The 17602-nt window shown below is 44.8% G+C and overlaps 1 protein-coding gene across 1 annotated transcript in view; it reads right to left on the bottom strand.

Moving 5' to 3' along the window:
- Positions 1-1846: 1846 nt before the first annotated feature.
- LOC139665373 (collagen alpha-1(XI) chain) overlaps positions 1847-17602 on the bottom strand; it is a 60059-nt gene continuing 44303 nt past the window's right edge. The window contains exons 44-60 of the mRNA XM_071544372.1: positions 16119-16226; positions 15660-15713; positions 15478-15531; positions 14367-14420; positions 11672-11725; positions 9424-9531; positions 9053-9106; positions 8581-8634; positions 7316-7423; positions 6383-6436; positions 6249-6284; positions 6097-6150; positions 5745-5991; positions 5370-5482; positions 4852-4920; positions 3078-3311; positions 1847-2274 (exon numbers count right to left, since the gene is read on the bottom strand). Coding sequence (XP_071400473.1) covers positions 2128-2274; positions 3078-3311; positions 4852-4920; positions 5370-5482; positions 5745-5991; positions 6097-6150; positions 6249-6284; positions 6383-6436; positions 7316-7423; positions 8581-8634; positions 9053-9106; positions 9424-9531; positions 11672-11725; positions 14367-14420; positions 15478-15531; positions 15660-15713; positions 16119-16226 — 1602 coding nt within the window. The 3' untranslated portion in view covers positions 1847-2127. The remainder of the gene's footprint in view (positions 2275-3077; positions 3312-4851; positions 4921-5369; positions 5483-5744; positions 5992-6096; positions 6151-6248; positions 6285-6382; positions 6437-7315; positions 7424-8580; positions 8635-9052; positions 9107-9423; positions 9532-11671; positions 11726-14366; positions 14421-15477; positions 15532-15659; positions 15714-16118; positions 16227-17602) is intronic.

Here is a 17602-nt window from a genome sequence, read left to right as displayed (position 1 = left end):
CTATCACACAGATTGGATCTTTTCAGGTCCGTCTGAAGAGGGAACAATCAAATTCTCCTTGTTTAGACAGTTCAGATGTTCAGGTTCCTGTATGCATGTGGCCCACTACTGCCAAAGTAAGGCAAAGTAACTCTTTATTTTCCAGGTCTGCAATTTCCTAATAATTTCCTAGAAAGGAACTGTTAATTTCTTAGGAAGTTTCCTGGAAAGAACCATGAATTTATGGACTAATTACAGGGAAAATAGGTAGTTGGTAAGTTCCTCCAATTTCTTCTGTTGTTTCCAAGACAGAACCATGAAATTATGTAGTAGTTACAGTATATAGGAAATTAGAAATTAACTAAAATGAATTAAGGATTCAACAAATTTTCTATTTCTATTTCTCAGTTACATTTTGTATATAACTACTGTATCATTTCATGGTTCTTTCCAGGAAACTTCCTAAGAAATTACCAGTTCCTTTCTAGGAAAATTTTTCGGAAATCGTGGACCCAGAAAATAAAGCGCATTGAAGTGACCACCAAATATAATTTAGAAAAAGCAGTTTTTACTTTCTAAAAGAAACAAAAGGTTATTCAGGTTTCTATTCATATACTCAGAATGAAAGGAAATTATTGTTAGATGGTACTTTATTGGTTTCAAGAGAGATGGAATTGCACCAGCCCAGTATATCAAAGTCTTAGATGAATAACATATCCTTGATTTAGAGCACTTGACATGTACAGTAGGTGGATCTACTCCAGTCAATTTACACAAACCATTGAGACATTCAGTTCACTGTTGTTTAGAATCCAGTTTTAATATTTAAATGAACCATAAAAAGCACATTAAAACATTTTCTCATTTTAGTTACAAAAAAAAAAAAATATGGGTCACCTAAAGGGCTTCTCATTGCATTCACAGAAGGATTTGAACAGTGGATGTCTAACAGATAACGTATTTCTCTCTTAAAAAAAAATTCCCCACCCAAAATATATAAACTTAATTGCTTAACCAAGGTATATACAGGGCATAACATCCTCGCATCTTAATGGTTATCAAGAAAGTTTGAGGTATACAACCAAAAAAAAAAAAAAAAAAAAAAAACTGTCAGAAAAAACGAAAACAGAAAAAAAAATGAAACGAAACCGACAAAAAAAAAAAAAAAAAAAAACGACAAATAGAATTAAATAAAAAGAAGAATGAATGCCATGATTGCTTAATACTAGCACAGGATCACAACATTAGTGGGAGATGTTGCTGTAGACGTGCTGGTGTGATGCTTCCAGTTGTTTCACCGACGGTCACAAGGGCAAAACAGCAAATAACCTCGAGCTTTGGATTGTCAATATATACAAAGAGCATACAGTCTAATTTAGAAATAGGGAATTGTTTGAATGCTCACTTTATTTGCTTCATGACAGGTACACAGTATTCACTGAACAAAACAAAAAAAAATACCAGAATTATAAATTTATTAGATTTTTAACTTATGCTGTATATTTGGAAACCGACATTGAAAAAAAAAAAAAAAAAAATGGAAGAGCCGGAAGCAGAATCGGATACACATGCAAGTTTTGAAAGTGGATTCAGAAATAACAGTATTGTACAAAATAATAATTACAGTTTTTTTTTTATTATTATTATTATCAAAATACACCTTCTCTCTTAGCACCTCTTTATACTTTTTTGTGTGTTTTTTGAACAAGCACCATTGTAGTCGTTTTTTTTTCATACAGCACCTGGAGGATCCGGAGAAGAGGTGTACGTCCCTCGCCCGTCCCGTCCCCGTCCCGCCCCCCCGCCCCCCTCCCTCCCCCCCTCCCCCCTCTCTCTCTCGGTTCCCCCCCCGCCGCTTCACCCCTCCTCTGCCACGCCTTCCAATGTCCTTCGCCTTTGCTCCGTTAACGTGGTTAAGTCATGTGGTTCTGGCCCTACAAGGGCAACAAGTATTTTCCTGGGTTTACACATACGTACATGGCAAGACATGTTTGCTACACCATCTCTTATTCAAAACTTGCATGTGGCATAGAAAAGGGTGGGGGGGCTAGACATGGGGTTTGGTGGTACCCAAAACGTCTTGACTTCTCTTTGCTGACCCCATCAAGTTCTTTTTTTTTTTTATTCTTTCGTTTTTTTTTTTTGTAGTTAGCCGAGGAAGCAGACGGGCCCGACTTCGAACCCGAACTTCTGGTTGGGGTCGCCGAAGTCGGTCAGCATGACGTCGACGATTGGAACCTGATCGATTTTGGGAGTGTTAATCTCCATCACAGTCTTTCCGTAGCCCTTCCTCGTCTGCGGAGAGAGAGACAGAAACACACAGGCAGACAGAGACACCGATCAGACTAGTACATCCAGGAAGAATAAAAACGATAATGTGTAACACGGCTGTTAAAGTACAGCTGTAACAGGTTTAAATCACATATTTCAACATGTTTCCAACTGGCATATTCAAGCAAAAACACAAAACTTTACTGTGTTCACACTGCAAGCAACGTGATCAACAGGTCAGCGGGAGTCAATTCATTTCCTACAGAGCCGAGCGCCCAGGGAAACTTCAACAAGCTTATCGGCCGAGAAAAGTTGGACTGTCAACAGTCATCAGATTTCCGTGGTTGTTTCCCTTCCGATGTGATTTTGTTTCATAAACAGTATTTCCGCCTGGCAAGTGCAAGATGGCAGATGGAAGTTGATTTCAGCCATTCACAGCTTCCCAGTTCTCTACAACTTTAATCTGAAAGACTTAAAAGGAATAAACGATGCTTGGAGAATGCTGCATCCATCGTAGGGGTCGATGGTAAGCTCTTTACTGATGTTTTTCTGTCTATTTTTGATTAATGCTACCTAATTACTTGCTAGCTAACTATGTTACCTCGTCAAAACATTATAGAGGCAATACCAGAGCAGGGAAAATACACAATTTTACTGCTGAAAACGTGTGAGTCTGGCACCACCCTCAACTGATCCGAACAGAGCGACCCATCGACCAAGCTGCTCCCAGTGTGAACCCACAGTCACACTGAATGACGCCTGTGGTGAACTCAGCTCATCCACCTCATGCTCATTCTGGACAAACAGCATCTAGGGTCCGGTCTTACCGCGCATCCGTCTGAGAGGGCCTTGATGTAGGGGTTGTTGTCGTAGGACATCTCCTCGTCGTTGGCGCCCAGGAAGCGCAGCGCCTTGTCGTAGCTATCGCCGGCGGCGTCGTGCCACGCCACGGACTGGTGGCAGCTGTAGGTGAAGTTTTGCCTGGCCGAGGCCGTCAGTAGTCTGAGGAAGGTCATCTGCACCATGTTTATCGAGTTGCCCTCCGCGTCGACGTAGGACAGCTGGCGGGGGAGGCAGAGACACGGAGTGAGGCTGGAGGTCGGGGGTCACAGTAATCGCCAGTTTCACTTTAAAGTTTGAGAGGGATTCTGTTTCCCCTGGCTGACACGAGTATGCTAATAAGGAGTCTGACTAGGTGGCTGTAGAGGACTTTCAGATGACGCAACATGGACTCCTAACACGGCCTTGCATATTAAAGGTCCTTAGCTCTTGGCATCAACAGGGAGAACAGCTGATTGTATTTCTAAATGAAAGACTTGACTGTCTCTACACTATGGAACAGGTTCACTTCTGTGTTCTTCTGCACTGAGAGAGTTTGTCTCAGGACTGATCATTTCCCTGAACTGAATTACTGTTTAGATGTCAGCTTGTTAGCTAGCTAGTCTGTGGTCAGTTAACCATCACAGTCTTATTAACACATCTGATTTGCACAATAGCTTCAATTACATTGCTTGTAGCTAATAGTTGAATGCTAACATTAACATCAGTGTCTTTGCTAAATTAGCCTGCTGGCTATTTCACTAACAAAGTCAAAAAACAACAGTGTGTTCAGGTTAACTGAGCTGACTCTTCTCAAGCTCCAACTCTTCATGTTTTGGAGTAGAGACTAGAGCTAAAGACAAGACAGTTTACTGTGTCACAGTAACCTACATTTGGAAACAAATCCACCTCATCACACTATTCACTTTTACTGAGAACGTTACTGAATGGATCTACAGCCACACCACAACAAGCTTTTGTAGCTAGCTATTCTAACATGACCATCATTTCAATATTCTATATAATATAATATAATCTAGTTTCCATTTTAATATTCACTTTACAGTTTGTGCTGTCATTCATTTGACAGGGGACATATAACTTGCCAGTTAGCTAGAGTTACACAGCTTGTCATCAAACAGTAAGAAGAGAAGCAGCCATGCAGTGCACTGTCTATTTCACCACATCTTCACATGTAATGGACAGTCATTCCTAGGAGGGCAACTTAAAATGATCAGCTCCCTTTCAAAGCTTGAAACCAGAGAACCAAGACTCCAAACTGTGATCTATAAAACACACAGATTCATCAGACTGGGGGGTGGAACAAACTTGTATCTTTAATTTATGACTAAAGGAAACTGTAGCTGACCATAGTTCTATTTGAATGCTGAAATTCAGAGGTATTTTACCTGAAACCTCGATTATGTTTTATTCATGTACTTTATGTTGTATGAAAAGTGCAAAAACTGTGTAATGCTTTGAAAATTGGTGAAAATGAGGTCAAAACACTGTTGATTCTTTTTCTAACATCTCATAAAAAAGCACTTCCCTTGTACTTATCTTTAGAACTGCATCGGCTACAATTTTGCCTAAAATATGAATTTATTTTGTTTGGGATCTCTTTATTGGGTCACTGCCTCACAATTTCAACTGTGGCTCGGTCACATAGGAGTCAGCAAGCAGGTGAGTTGGATAAATCCTTTTAGTTTAGTACTTCGTGAAGGACTGTTTTGTGCAGAGGGTGGGGAGGAGGGTGATGAAAGCGGGGGAAAGCGCACTTACTATTTTACCACGCTTAAATTCACTGAACCATGACCCAGGGACTTCTTTGGGCCATGAAGATATTCTGACCTGCGGGGGACAAAACCACACAGAGCAGCGCGTTAAAAGAGAACTTTGTCACGGGCGTTGTAAAGAGAGAGAGAGAGAGAGAGACGCCCGGTATATTTTGAATCACAAAGAGAACATGAAAAAGGGCTGCCACGAGGGTTAACATCAAAGTTTTACCATCTGGGAACATATTAAACTGTTTTTTGGCTCTTTGAAATCTCACTTGAAATCTCAAATGATTCCACATCCCTTTCAGCGGCGTGCGTGTTGTATGCACAGATGTGAATATAAAAGCAAGCTGTAGCCCCAAACCAAAATCAGACCGTTTCCTTTGACAGCTTCAAAGACTTCATGTCGTAATGCCTGTCGAAGGTGTTGGTTTAAACGTGACGGCTTAATATTTCGATCGGAACCGATGATTAGAAGCGAGCGGCGGTGGATCTCGGGGGTAGGAATGAGAAGTCACTTACTCCGTTGGACTTCTTATCTGGGTAGATGCAGGTCTCGCCCCCGGCGGTGAAGTTACAGTACACTTTGAAGGAATCCCCGGAGCAGCCTTGGTTCGGATCGATCCAGTATTCGCCTGCGGAGAAAACCAAAACCGCGCTCAAACGTCTGGATCTAGTGACGTCTGCCGTAAAAAAAAGGCTTGAAACTCCATTTGAAAGTCGAGCATACTGAATTTCTTAATCCTCTGTGAAATGATGTTTGAACAGTTATGTGCCATTCATTTTGATGGATTATACGCTACTGAATAGAACGTTACGGTTATGTCTGAATAGGTTCTTCATCTTGGACAAACTCTTAAGTTTCAATCCATCCTCCTCCGTTTCCCTTCAACTCACCGTCGGGGAACTCGGGGTGGCAGAGCTGCAGGTCTTTGCAGGTCCGGGCGGGGTTGTTCTGCGTGCCCATGGGGTACTTCATGCGCTCGATGTCCTGCTTGAGGTTGTTGAGCGAGCCGAAGATGTCCTCCATGCCCTCGCCGTAGTCCATGATGGTGCCCGCCGCGTCCGACTGCATGCCGCTGGAGCGCTTGGTCTTCTTGGGCGACTGGATGGGCAGGGGCTGGATGACCTCGCCGGGCGGGCCCTGCAGGGGGGCGGGGGAAAGGGTTTCGATTGGGGAGGGCTTTGATCGGACGAAGAGTTTTTGACAGAGCGACTGTGACAATTTTACACAAAGTCAAGTACTCACAGGAGGACCAGGAGGACCGACCGTGCCGGTGTCTCCTTTCTGACCGGCGGGACCCTGGGAGGAACACAGATGGAGGCCCGTTATCCAGCTGGATTCGACACATACACTCGACACGCATTATTACCACAGCAAAAAACGTGGATTGTACTTACGCTTGAACCCTTGGATCCCTTGGGACCTTGAGGACCCTGGACGAGACGGGACAGAAGCACAGTCAGTCTACCTGCATTGTGGAAACTGAAACAATGGATGAACGTAAAGTGAAGCTAATCGGCGAAAGTCTTACGGGCAGACCGGGGGGACCGGGGGGACCGAGAGGACCGGAAGATCCGCTGATGCCCTGCGAAGAGACGAGATGGAAGCAGAGGATATTAAAGAGACATTGGATTGTCATTTGTGAGATTTAGAATAATATGAGGGGGAAAGTGATTTGAACCTGTAGGAGACGGAGACAAACGGATGCATAACGGTGGCGAAATCTCAGCCAGAATTATGGGAGGCTTTTTTTTTTTTTTTTTTTTTTTTTGGAATTCATTGAGATATCAAACACAAGACGATAAAAAGATGTCGCCCACGGTTCGCCTTTGAAAAAAAACCTTCATTTTGGCCAGCACAAGAGTTCATTTCTTTGAACCCAGCAATTCACACTCTAACAGCCCAATTTTGATGAAAATAAGCCCCAACAAAATGAGGCCTATTTTCAGGCCCGAAAATAGAAACGGTAAACTGAGCGAAGACTGTTTTTTTTTTTTTTTGGAGGACATTACGGTTTCATTAGGCTTAATCTGCACGTGCTTAATCCATCCCCGAAATTGCACATCCGCTGAATCGGCGGTGTTTATTTAAAAAACGGATGAAGCCCTGTCGCGTGAATCCTTCATCAGGACGGACTCATCATCGATCCGCTCTTGACGATTGCTCCGCGCTCCACGTTTCCAGCCGTTAAGTGAAAAAATGTTTTCGTTTGAAGGCTCCGGCTTCGGAAAAAAAGACGCCGTTATCGGTGTTTCCCAGAATGCAGAGTGTGATGTTATCTCGGCGGGCGTTTATCCGATATACCTAAAATTGACTGTGGCTGGGATATGTGAGTGAGCTATGTGTCAGGAGGCTGGAAAGTGTAGGAATATTTGTCCACGAGAACTGTGGATAGAGTCAGCGGGGAGATCTAGGACCTAGGACCTTTTGCGCGGGGGGAAAGCGGGGACCATCAATCACTTACGCCGTCGCCCTTGCCACCCGGAGAACCCTGGGGTCCGGGCAAGCCTCGGTCTCCCTTCTCTCCTTGCTCGCCGGGGGGTCCGATCAGACCGATCAAACCCGGGTGACCCTGCGGGACGGGGAAAAAAAACACAAAAAAAACGCACACACATACAGAGGGTAAGAACACAGAACTTTACAGCCAGGGGTGTCAAACAAGGGCAGAACTGTAGCTGCTTTCCTCCGCGGGGGAAGGTGAAGCAGGGGGCCGGGGGGGGGGGGGGAGGGGGCTGGATTCTCATTACTACACAAATCTGCAGGCGTTATGATTGAAATGTCGCTCCTCGACAAAAGAAGCTCTCTGGAAATGCAAAAGTGACCGAGGCCAATTCACGACTTTGAAATAAGGTAAGCTCTAACCAGGGCTGGAGATTTGACAGCTTTAAAAAAATGGCCACCCCACCCGCCGCCTCCATTGTGTTGCTTTTAAACTGCTCTCTCTCTCTGTCTCTCTCTCTCTCTCTCTCTCCCTCGATGCCGCCCTGTCGATGCGCGGGCGGCAATTTAGACGGAGTAGTGTGTGTGTGTGTGTGTGCGTGTGTGTGCGTGCGGCGCTTCCACGTCTTTTGCATTTTGAAAAATTCGCCGGTGGAGAGGGCGAGACTGGATGGATTAGAGTGATGCTCGACAGCGTGTTCGGGGGGGTTTTTCACTCAAATTATCCCGGCTGTGGCCAAAAAAATAAACTCTCTCTCTCTCTCCGACATGTTAACCTGCTCTGCCAGTCAGAAGTCTGGACCCACCTGGCTTAATGTACTGTGTTTTTCATTCTCTTAAAGCCATTTTGATCTAAAGGCTTCTGCTTAAATGCTTGGAATTTGTTTTTTAGGCAAATATGAATAGTGAAGCTGATCCTATGTATGAATTTCTTTCCAAAGCCTTTTGCCTTTGCATCAAGGCAAAGGGTGGCTACTACTAGAATCTAAAATATGAGATAGTTTGGATTTGTTCAACACTTTTTTTGGTCACTGCATAATTCCATTTGTGTTATTTCATAGTTTTGATGTCTTTACTGTTATTCTAAAATGTGGAAAATAGTAAAAAGCGTTGCTGTTGATCCAGTGCCAAGTCCTGGTGGCTGGGTGCAGGTTGAAGAGGGTTCTGAACTGTAATCTGAGCCATGGTCATAAGGGTTTTCCCCACTTTCAGGTTAATCTTCCAGCCGATTTGGGACCCGGGGAATCGAATCAGCGTGCGCCTGGACACTGGAAATAGGGTTATGCTCACCTTTTCACCCTTAGACCCGGGGTCACCTTTCAAGCCGGGAAGACCAGGAGGACCCTAAACATCCACAGGGGGAGAGTGCGAGTTAAAAATCAATTTAGCCGAGAGGAGGAGAAAAGAAGAGGAGGAGATAGGAGATAGAGCGAGAAAATGAAAAGGAAACACTGGCGAGGCAGAGAACGCGAAGATGAAACGGGGGAGTGAGGCAGAGGGGCAAAGAAAGAGAGACGGGGGGGGGGGGGGGGGGGGCGAGACAAGAGAGCGAGGAAATGGAGAGAGGGGGGGACAAAGAAAGAGGTAAAGAAGCGGCAAAGTGAGAGGAGAGAAGAGAAATCGTCGAATGGAGAGAGAAAATGGGAAAGAGAAAGTGGGTGATAATCATCAAAGCATCACAGATATGACAGGGAGAGAGAGAGAGAGAGAGAGAGAGAGAGAGTGAGAGAGAGAGAGAGAGAGAGAGATTATGCATACTAACCATGGGACCAGGTGGACCGTCTTGTCCTGGGGAGCCGGGAAGTCCTTGTTCACCCTGAGAAAAGCCATCCAGTTGTAGTAAGCATTATAGCCTGCTGTATTTTCTCTGGCCTGTTATTGATTTTCTGTGCACAGCATGATGATTAATAGCCCAAACGGGGCAAAAAGTGTGTTGGAATAAACAAGCGAAGCTAAAGTACAAGCCAAATGGGAATATTGATTATTCCATGAGCTCCGTCGTCATGCCTTAGTGCTGCTTGTGGGGGGTGTGTTGTGTGTGTGTGTGTGTGTGTGTGTGTGTAATATATAAGTGTAACTGAATGGACGCTGAAGTGTGTGGGGAAAGTTCGTAGTTTCGGGGTTCAGACTCACGACAGGGCCGGGGATTCCTCGCAGACCCTCCGGACCGGGCTTCCCTGCGGGTCCCTGGGGTCCGACCGGGCCGGTTTTGCCCGGCGGTCCCTCGGCGCCGGCCTCGCCCTGCGCGTGGTTACACAAGAAGGGGGGTCGTGAAGAAGAAGAAGAAGAAGAGAAGAAAAAAGAAACAACAAAAAAAATCCTACCTTCTTGTAGTGTATTTTCTTATCTATCTATCTATCTATCTATCTATCTATCTATCTATCTATCTATCTATCTATCTATCTACCTACCTATCTATCTATCTATCTATCTATCTATCTATCTACCTACCTATCTATCTATCTATCTATCTATCTATCTATCTATCTACCTACCTATCTATCTATCTATCTATCTATTTATTTATAATTACTATAATTACTTTTCTATCCAATTATGTAAACTCTGTAGAATAGTCATCTTAATGTATTATAGATATCCAACTACACAATGCTCTGTTAGTAATATAAATGGATAGCAATGTAGTAAAGGAAGGGGGATAATGTACAAGAGAAACAGAGAGAGAGGGGGGTGGAGGGGGGGGGTGGGGGGTAGTGATGGGGAACAACAGCAGCCGGAGATACATATAATGGGGGTTGGATGAAATTCAAGATTATGAAATTGTTGAATTTTCTGACCTACCAAAAGAAGATTTCAGTTGTTTTTTTTTGTTCAAAAAGTAACATTTTGTACTTGTGCTGTTGCTGCTTTACCTTGCACCTTTACAAAAGTGAACACTCCAGAGGTGCCAACATATTTGTCATATATTGTCTAGGTGTTATGGCTTTCACCCCTGCATTACAGACTAAAGGTATTCCAAGGGAATTGGAGCTTCTGCTGCTACTGCACATTGCAAGACGCTTTGGATTGTAAGGTTTGACCGACGTTCTTGATATTTTACTGTCAGGTTTTCTTTCCATTTTTTTTTTTTTTATATCAGAATACCACTGTGGATTACTTTTAGCTTTAAATGACGCTGAGATAGTATGCAGCGTGTCGGCTGGGTGAATGGGAACAAGCAAACAAGAGTGTGAGTTATCATCCCGTTCCTGCTATGGATGCTTCACTATAGGCATGGGTGACTTTAACTCTTGCTACAACCTGCTGGCTTTTCATTTCCAGTTCATGAGAAATTAGTATAGATAAGAGCAAAGTAGATCAACTACTCAGAAATGCATCGACATGCTAAAAGACTAGACAGAGCCCATGAAAACAAGCTATCAAGTTTGAGCTACAGACTCACTTTACAGAGCTCAGAACTACTTTTTTTTCTATTTAATCTGATGCTGCTCAAGTGCTCAAGAAATGGTGACAAAAAACAAATTCTTTAACTGCTCCGTTCATATGGATGGGGTAAAAAAAAAACAATTTAGGGCTGACAGTTTGTCATTGTGTCATTTCATATCCAAAGCAACAAGAGTACAGGGCCAAAATGTAAAAAAAAAAAAAAAAAAAAAAAAAAATGTTGCTGTACAAATGCTTTCGGAGCTATCTATAGTAGTGCAATATGGTATTGCGGTGTATTGCAATTTATTATTCTGTTTATCTTTTCAGCTGACTGCACTGCCAGGCTGGAATAATACTCCTTACGGCGATAAAATTTCAAAATCAATTGCGCGTGTGATTAAAAGGCCGTAAATAAATGTTAATATTAAGTCCGGTGCCTTTCAGACTTTCAAGCGCTCCTTCAAGGCCGTTTTGGAGGTTTCAAGAACAGGACAAAACACCTGAATGTAGTCTTTCATTAATGGTGTTCACCTTACAAATTAAAATATATAAAAGAAGGCAGTGTATGGGAAAGTTTTACATTCTTCTATAAGGGAAAACCCATGTAATTGCTGGATTAGCTCGACAGTAATTATCATTCTGGTTTGTGTAAATAACAAAAGTGGCAAATCTCATTGTAGCTAATCAGATTCATATAACCCATCTGATGATATCTGATCCCCCCCCCCCGTGCACAAAGCAACAGAACTTGAACCCTAACCCTAACCACCGGAGTTTAGTCCTACTCATATAGGCCGCGTCCATAAATTTCCATCTGATGTGGAGGTGGAAACGTCTCCTGTGTTTTTTTGTGCTTTTAATTTAAAGAGCGGGACGGGGAGGAGAAAGAGAAGGGGGGAGGGGGGGTGGGGGGGTGGGTGGGAGTGGGGGGGGGGCAGTCGAGGGACTTGCTGAGACGGCTCTACTGTTGCGAGGGATGAATTGATTCCGTTACCTTGGCGCCCTTCTCTCCTTGCCTGCCCTCTGCACCGGCGGCCCCCGGAGGTCCCTGGGGGGGGGGGGGGGAGAAGGACAGGACATCGCTTTAGCATTTCGCACACACACACACACACACACACACACACACACACACTCACTATCTGTACTATCTGCGTGTGCGCAAAGGTGTTTGTGTGCGAGAGGACAATTCTGGACGTCAAACACACTATTAAACATGCCTTTCTGGCCTCATCGGTCGGTCCAATTACAATCTAGCGTCTTTCATCCTGTACAAAAGCTTCAGCTCTGGAACAAAGAGACCTAATCAGCGCCGAAAGCCCGGGGATGCCGCCCGGGCTCGCCTCCCCCGGCCCTCTTTGCCGTGTCCCGCGTGGTTTTTCATCAGAACTCGTACGGAATCCTCTCCTCTCCAGGCTTGATAATCGGCTTGTCCTTGAAAGTCCACCGCCTCCTCGGCTGTGTGTGTGGAGTCGTGTGTGTGTGTTGTTGTTGTTGGTTCCGTTTCTCGGTCCCCGGGCCCACACATGCGTATACACACGTTTCTTTCAACTCCAACCCCCCCCCCCGTCTCTGATCTGGCCCCCCCTCGGCTGCTGGCCTGAGTGCTATCGACTGAGAGCCTCTAATGCGAGCTCTCCTCTCTGTCTTTTGAGCTTTCATCTTCTCTGCCTCTTACGGAGGCGCTGAAGAGGACAGCTCTTGATGAGCACAAAGGGCCATTCCTGTTGCAGCACAATATCACTGGAGTCGCTGCGTAAGTGTGATCCTCCTGTCAAGGTTGCCGGAGCGCCTGTCTGCTGCCTGTACAGCGTCGGGCCTGCTTAAAGTTTATTAGTGTGGCTCCGGGTGAGAGAAGTCATTACCGGTTGCTGGGAAAGGATTAAAGAGAGTAACCTGTGCCAGAATATAATTACAGCCAGATGAGATGAATAGGTTAGTCCATACCGCTTTTTTCAGAGAGTCAAAGTTGAATAAATCCCACATTAAGACGTAAGATAACACAATATAAAGAACGAATCGAATTGACTCGGAGGCAGAGCTACAGAGAGATTTTAAGGATTGTTTCAAGTTGCTGTGGGGAGAAACGCTGAGGCGGCAAAATAACAGGAGGGCGGATGCGGAACAACTCCAGCCGTGGGAATTAGGTATTCATGGAAGGCGGCCTGTCGGGGAGTTGCAGGGATCATCTCGGGTCCCCCCCCCCCACCCCTTTTTTTGTTTTTTTTGTTGTAAGCGATTAAAGACCCGCGCGTGGGATAAAATAGCCTTTTTTTCCTTACATTAATCTCCCGGGGCCGTTTAGGTACCGCATATGCTGATACACGTGCTAAATACCCGGAATGTCAATTTCACCGGGGGCGTGTTAGAAAAGTAATCAACCCCCCCCCCCGGTTTAAAAATGCATGACATGCGTTTTCCCGTCGGACCGAGCCGCGGAGTCGCTCTTTGAAAAATGCGCCCAGTCACTCGAGACTGGGACTTTTTTTTTTGAAGTACAGGAGAATAGCGAGTCGTTTTCATGTGGACTTTGAGCGCCCAAACCCCCCCCCCCCCTTGCCATATTGGAGATATGTTAACGCTCCGCCTGGAATCTGCGCATTCAAACAGCGGCCCGCCAGGCTCTGATATTTCCCTCAGATATATCTCGACCTTACGGGCCGGATCTCCGCCCGCAAACACCGAATGAAGAACGGTCACCGTGGCAACATGGTCGAATCTTCTCTGTGTTACCTTAAGAACTTAAGAAATGCGCAGTTCCTATGTTAACGCGTGTCCGGTCCACCAAAGGATGACAGCCGCCGATGGAGGCACTAATGACAACATGTTTCGGGGTTATTGCCCTGACAATAACAGCACCCCCCCCACCCCCCGCCCCCCCTTCTTGTCCTCTAACAACTTTGCCGCGTCCGTGTCGCGCCTTTGTTTTTGCGGCGGCTGTCAGGGCGAGCGGCGGCGGATCAATAACGTGTCAGACTGGCTAGATCTCTCTCCTCTCCCTCTCTCTCTTCCCGCCGCCACAGGCAGATAAATGAGTTTGGAGCCCGCAGCTTTCTTCTCTCTCTTTTTTTTTTTTTTTTTTTTTTTTTTTTTTAAGTAAGCCTTTTCAATTTCTCGCTCAAGAGAGAGAAAAAAAAAAAAAAAAATTAATAAAATGATTTTCACATCCTGACGTGCGTTTCTCGGTCGGCTCCGAGGCGGCTTTTCTTCTCTCGACGCCTTGACCCCTCAAATCTCCCGCTTTGTTTTCCCCTCTCGGCTTTTAATGAAAATGAAACTCTCCTGCGTCGCTGCCGAGATTGAGCTGTTGAGTAGGGGCTGTCGCAGTGAGCCGTGGTGCTAAGGATGCACACTCCCTTCCTCCATGTTCTAATAGGGCTAATACATTTCACATGGGGCGTGTGGATTATGGTCTAAAGCCTCGGTCAACGAGAGATCTCATATCAAATCAGAACCGATCTTGTAGTGAAACATCAACAAAGAGGAATCGTAAGTTTTCAACAGATAGGAATGTGAAATAATGTGACGTTTTAAGAAAACATGATGACCCAATGTGACAGGAAAATCAAAAGCAAATTGTGAAGCGGCCTTGTGCTAATCTGCTCCGTCTTCCATTATCAGTGTAGGCTTACATGTGATGAATACAATCGGGGGGGAAAAATACAGAAAAAGCAACGTGGTTTCAGACTTACTCTCTTGCCAGGTGGTCCGGGTGGGCCGGCTTCCCCTGATGGACCCGGCGGTCCCTGAAAACAAGGAAACAGGATTTGTTGTTAAAAAAACCACAGCGCAATACTTCAAGGCTTAACAAAGGCTCGGTGATGAGATGGATTTTGACGAGGACGCGGCGAGCCTCATGAAAACCCCTCATTATCCCCCGCGAAAACATTTAGACAAACATTCAAACAGAAGATAATCCCCCCCCCAAAAAAAAAAAAAAAAAAAAAAAAAAGTTACACCGGAAAACAAGCGGGATGAGTCTGAAACGGTGCGTAGACAGTTTCATCCAATTATCTCCCAGTTAATTGTGGGCAATCAAACCCATTTTTCGACATTTGCATAGGCAAATATTTGACAATATTGAAAAGAGAAAGCAGAGGATATCATTTGAGTGGAAGGGAATTTGCAGGGTTATTCAGCTGTGTGATGGGTTCAGTGCATTGAAACACTCAAATACTAATCATAGAGTGGGATATGTGGTTTTTTTTTTTGGTTTTTTTTCCCCGTCAAAGTCGAACTTCACCGAGCCGTCGCGGGGGAAACTTCATGTTTTAATAGAACTTCTAAACACACTTCTTCTCTGCAGAGAGTCTCCGGCGAAAAGCAATCAGTGTACGCAAACAAACAAAAAATAAAAAATCCACTCTTCAAATATATTACATCCAGGAAATAAATAACAGACTTGCTTTGTTTTTCTTTGGCGCTGATAAAAACTAATTTACATTCATAAATGCTAAAAAGCATTGTAGGGCCGGCGCGGTGCTGTTTGCCTATTGCTAATCGCACTTTATGAATCTGTAAAGTGGATAAGTCCATTCACCCAACACCCAAGTGTGTGAGGTAAATATCATGATTTAATATGTTGCAGTGTAAATTATTTACTCGGTAGATATAAGCTTACAGCTTTTACTGCGGGGCAAAATATGTGGTGGGCAATTATACTTAGAAAAGTTAATTTGAACAAGGGCTGTTCACACACATTAACAAACTAGTTGATGGTGGAATTACATCACAGTATGAAGAACCCCTCGAGTGAGCTGAAAACATGATATACTGTAAACTCATACTGTCTGTTGAACTCACCGGCTGACCGGCTTCACCATCCTCTCCCTTCTCTCCCGCTCCTCCATCAGTACCCTGTACAGGAGAGAGATGCATGTTAGATTATTAAAATGTCTTTATAACCATATTGCCACCATTTTGCTCATTTCCCGCACACGTCGGCCTGTTTGGGTGGTAATGCTGCTCAAAGACCCCATACTTACAGCGACGCCGGGCTCTCCAGGGGGACCGGGGTCTCCGGGGAATCCGACGGGTCCCTTTTAGAGGAAGGGGGGGAAAGAAAATGCGTCAGAAACCTAAAGCGCTGGTGTGGAGTTATAATCTCCTTGGATACAGGTATATGGATATAGTTAGTAATTTAGACAGTGATTTAGTACTTGTGTGCCTGGTTGTAACTGTTGAAGGCAATTTTGTAGACTTAATGATGATGTTACAAATCCATCAGTGCAGCACTCACTGCGTTCCATTACCATATTGGAATAAAATATAATCTCCCTCAATAAAAAGGCTTTTTAGCTCTTAAATATGTTGGAGGATAAAATTGCCTGCCTCCAGGCTGATGGGGGGGACGTTTCTTTTAAAGCGGTGCTTTTTTGAGCCGGCGTGACTGAGTGCCGGAAAACAGCCTTCGCCGAGTTTGGGAGTCGTTCGGGCGGACTTACCGGGTTGCCCTTGGGGCCGTCGTCTCCGGGGGGTCCTTTGGCGCCGGCGGGTCCGGCAGCTCCGGGGGGTCCGGCCTCTCCCTTCTCTCCTCTCTCACCTTTAGGTCCCTGTGGAGGGAGGGGGGGGGGGGGCGTTGGATACATCAGTTTTTTTTCTAGGGAGTCGAGCGCTGAACCGAGGGAAATTGGATCCAAAGCTGTTCTCGGTGTGCGTAATAGAGGACGGCAAGGGAGCACAGAAAGTCTTTACGGTCAAAGTTGTTGATGTGAAATAAGACATCTGAGAAATCTAGATGTGTTTCTCAGCTCTCTGAGTTCCTAGATACTGTAGTACTGAGCCTCTACAGTCCTGACACAGAGGGACAACTTTATGTTAAAGCCGCTGTGTGTGGCATTTTTAAGCATCAATACACAGTATCATCATACCTTGGTATAACAAATGAGACGATTGGAAGCCTCTATCTCACACCAGTGGTATTGTTAGTGCTAGTGCTTCTCCAAATTAAGACCGCATTTCCCATAAGCCCCGTTGCTTTCTGTCCCCTCCCCCTCCCTGAAGAGGATAAACATGTTGGGAGTGACTTTTCCTTTTATCATCTGCCATTGCCAGAAACTCTGAAAGCTTTAGCTCTGTTTGTGCTGGAAAAACAGCGCCCTCTTCCTGTTTTTGTGCCATAAAGCAATCTCCCTTCGTTTGTTCGCAGTAATTATACAAATGTCTAAATATGAATGATTCAGTGATTTTAAAATGCCACATGTAGCACCTTTAAATGCTAAATGTAACATTTAAATGTTAAAACAGCAATCTGAGAGGCAGCGGGCCCTTGACTGGGACCTTTTGCTGCAGACAGATTTTGGGAACCTCAAGGATGCTAAACGACATGGAACAAGCAGGAGACATTGTGCATGCTGGTAAGCACGTTCCTCTGCCACTCCCACTGGAGATGGGCCATCTTTCCAATCTGTTGTTGTAGCTCCAGTAATGACAAATAGGGCAGCGGAGCTAATAGAGACATCAATGATGTGTGATGGGGTGAAAGCTTTAAAAAATAATAGCTCATCAAATTGTCATACGTCTCTGTCTGGGGCTGACACGAGCGTGAATATGGATATGGTAAATTAATATACAATCAATCAAAATCAAAATCACTGGCTGTGTAGATGTTTGGAGTTCAAATTATACTTATTATACTATACTTAGAACAATCCAAAAAGTCCCTCAGTACTGCCACATTGTAGCTACCGAAAACAGGGCAAATCACAGCTAAAAGCCCTACTCAGACGAGTGGGTGGCTGGTGTTTTGAAGGAAGCTAACTGGCTTCACGGCGGCTGCAGTCATTGTTCTTTGGGACAGAAGCAGCAGGCGTATCCTCCTGGTAATTATGTCTTAAGAGTCTGGGAAGAGACTCAATTTGGCAGGCCGTGTGGACATGGGGCGCTAGGCAGGAGAGCCATGCTGAGGCAAACTAGCGGCCTCGACGTG

This window comes from Centroberyx affinis, unplaced genomic scaffold, assembly GCF_046629955.1.
Source record: "Centroberyx affinis isolate AG114_WGS23_722 - 3 ecotype Tasmania unplaced genomic scaffold, CSIRO-AGI_Caff_v1 ptg004550l_1, whole genome shotgun sequence".
NCBI classification, from domain to species: domain Eukaryota; kingdom Metazoa; phylum Chordata; class Actinopteri; order Beryciformes; family Berycidae; genus Centroberyx; species Centroberyx affinis.
Note: the sequence above shows the minus strand (reverse complement) of the source record. Positions and strands in the feature narration are given on the sequence as shown.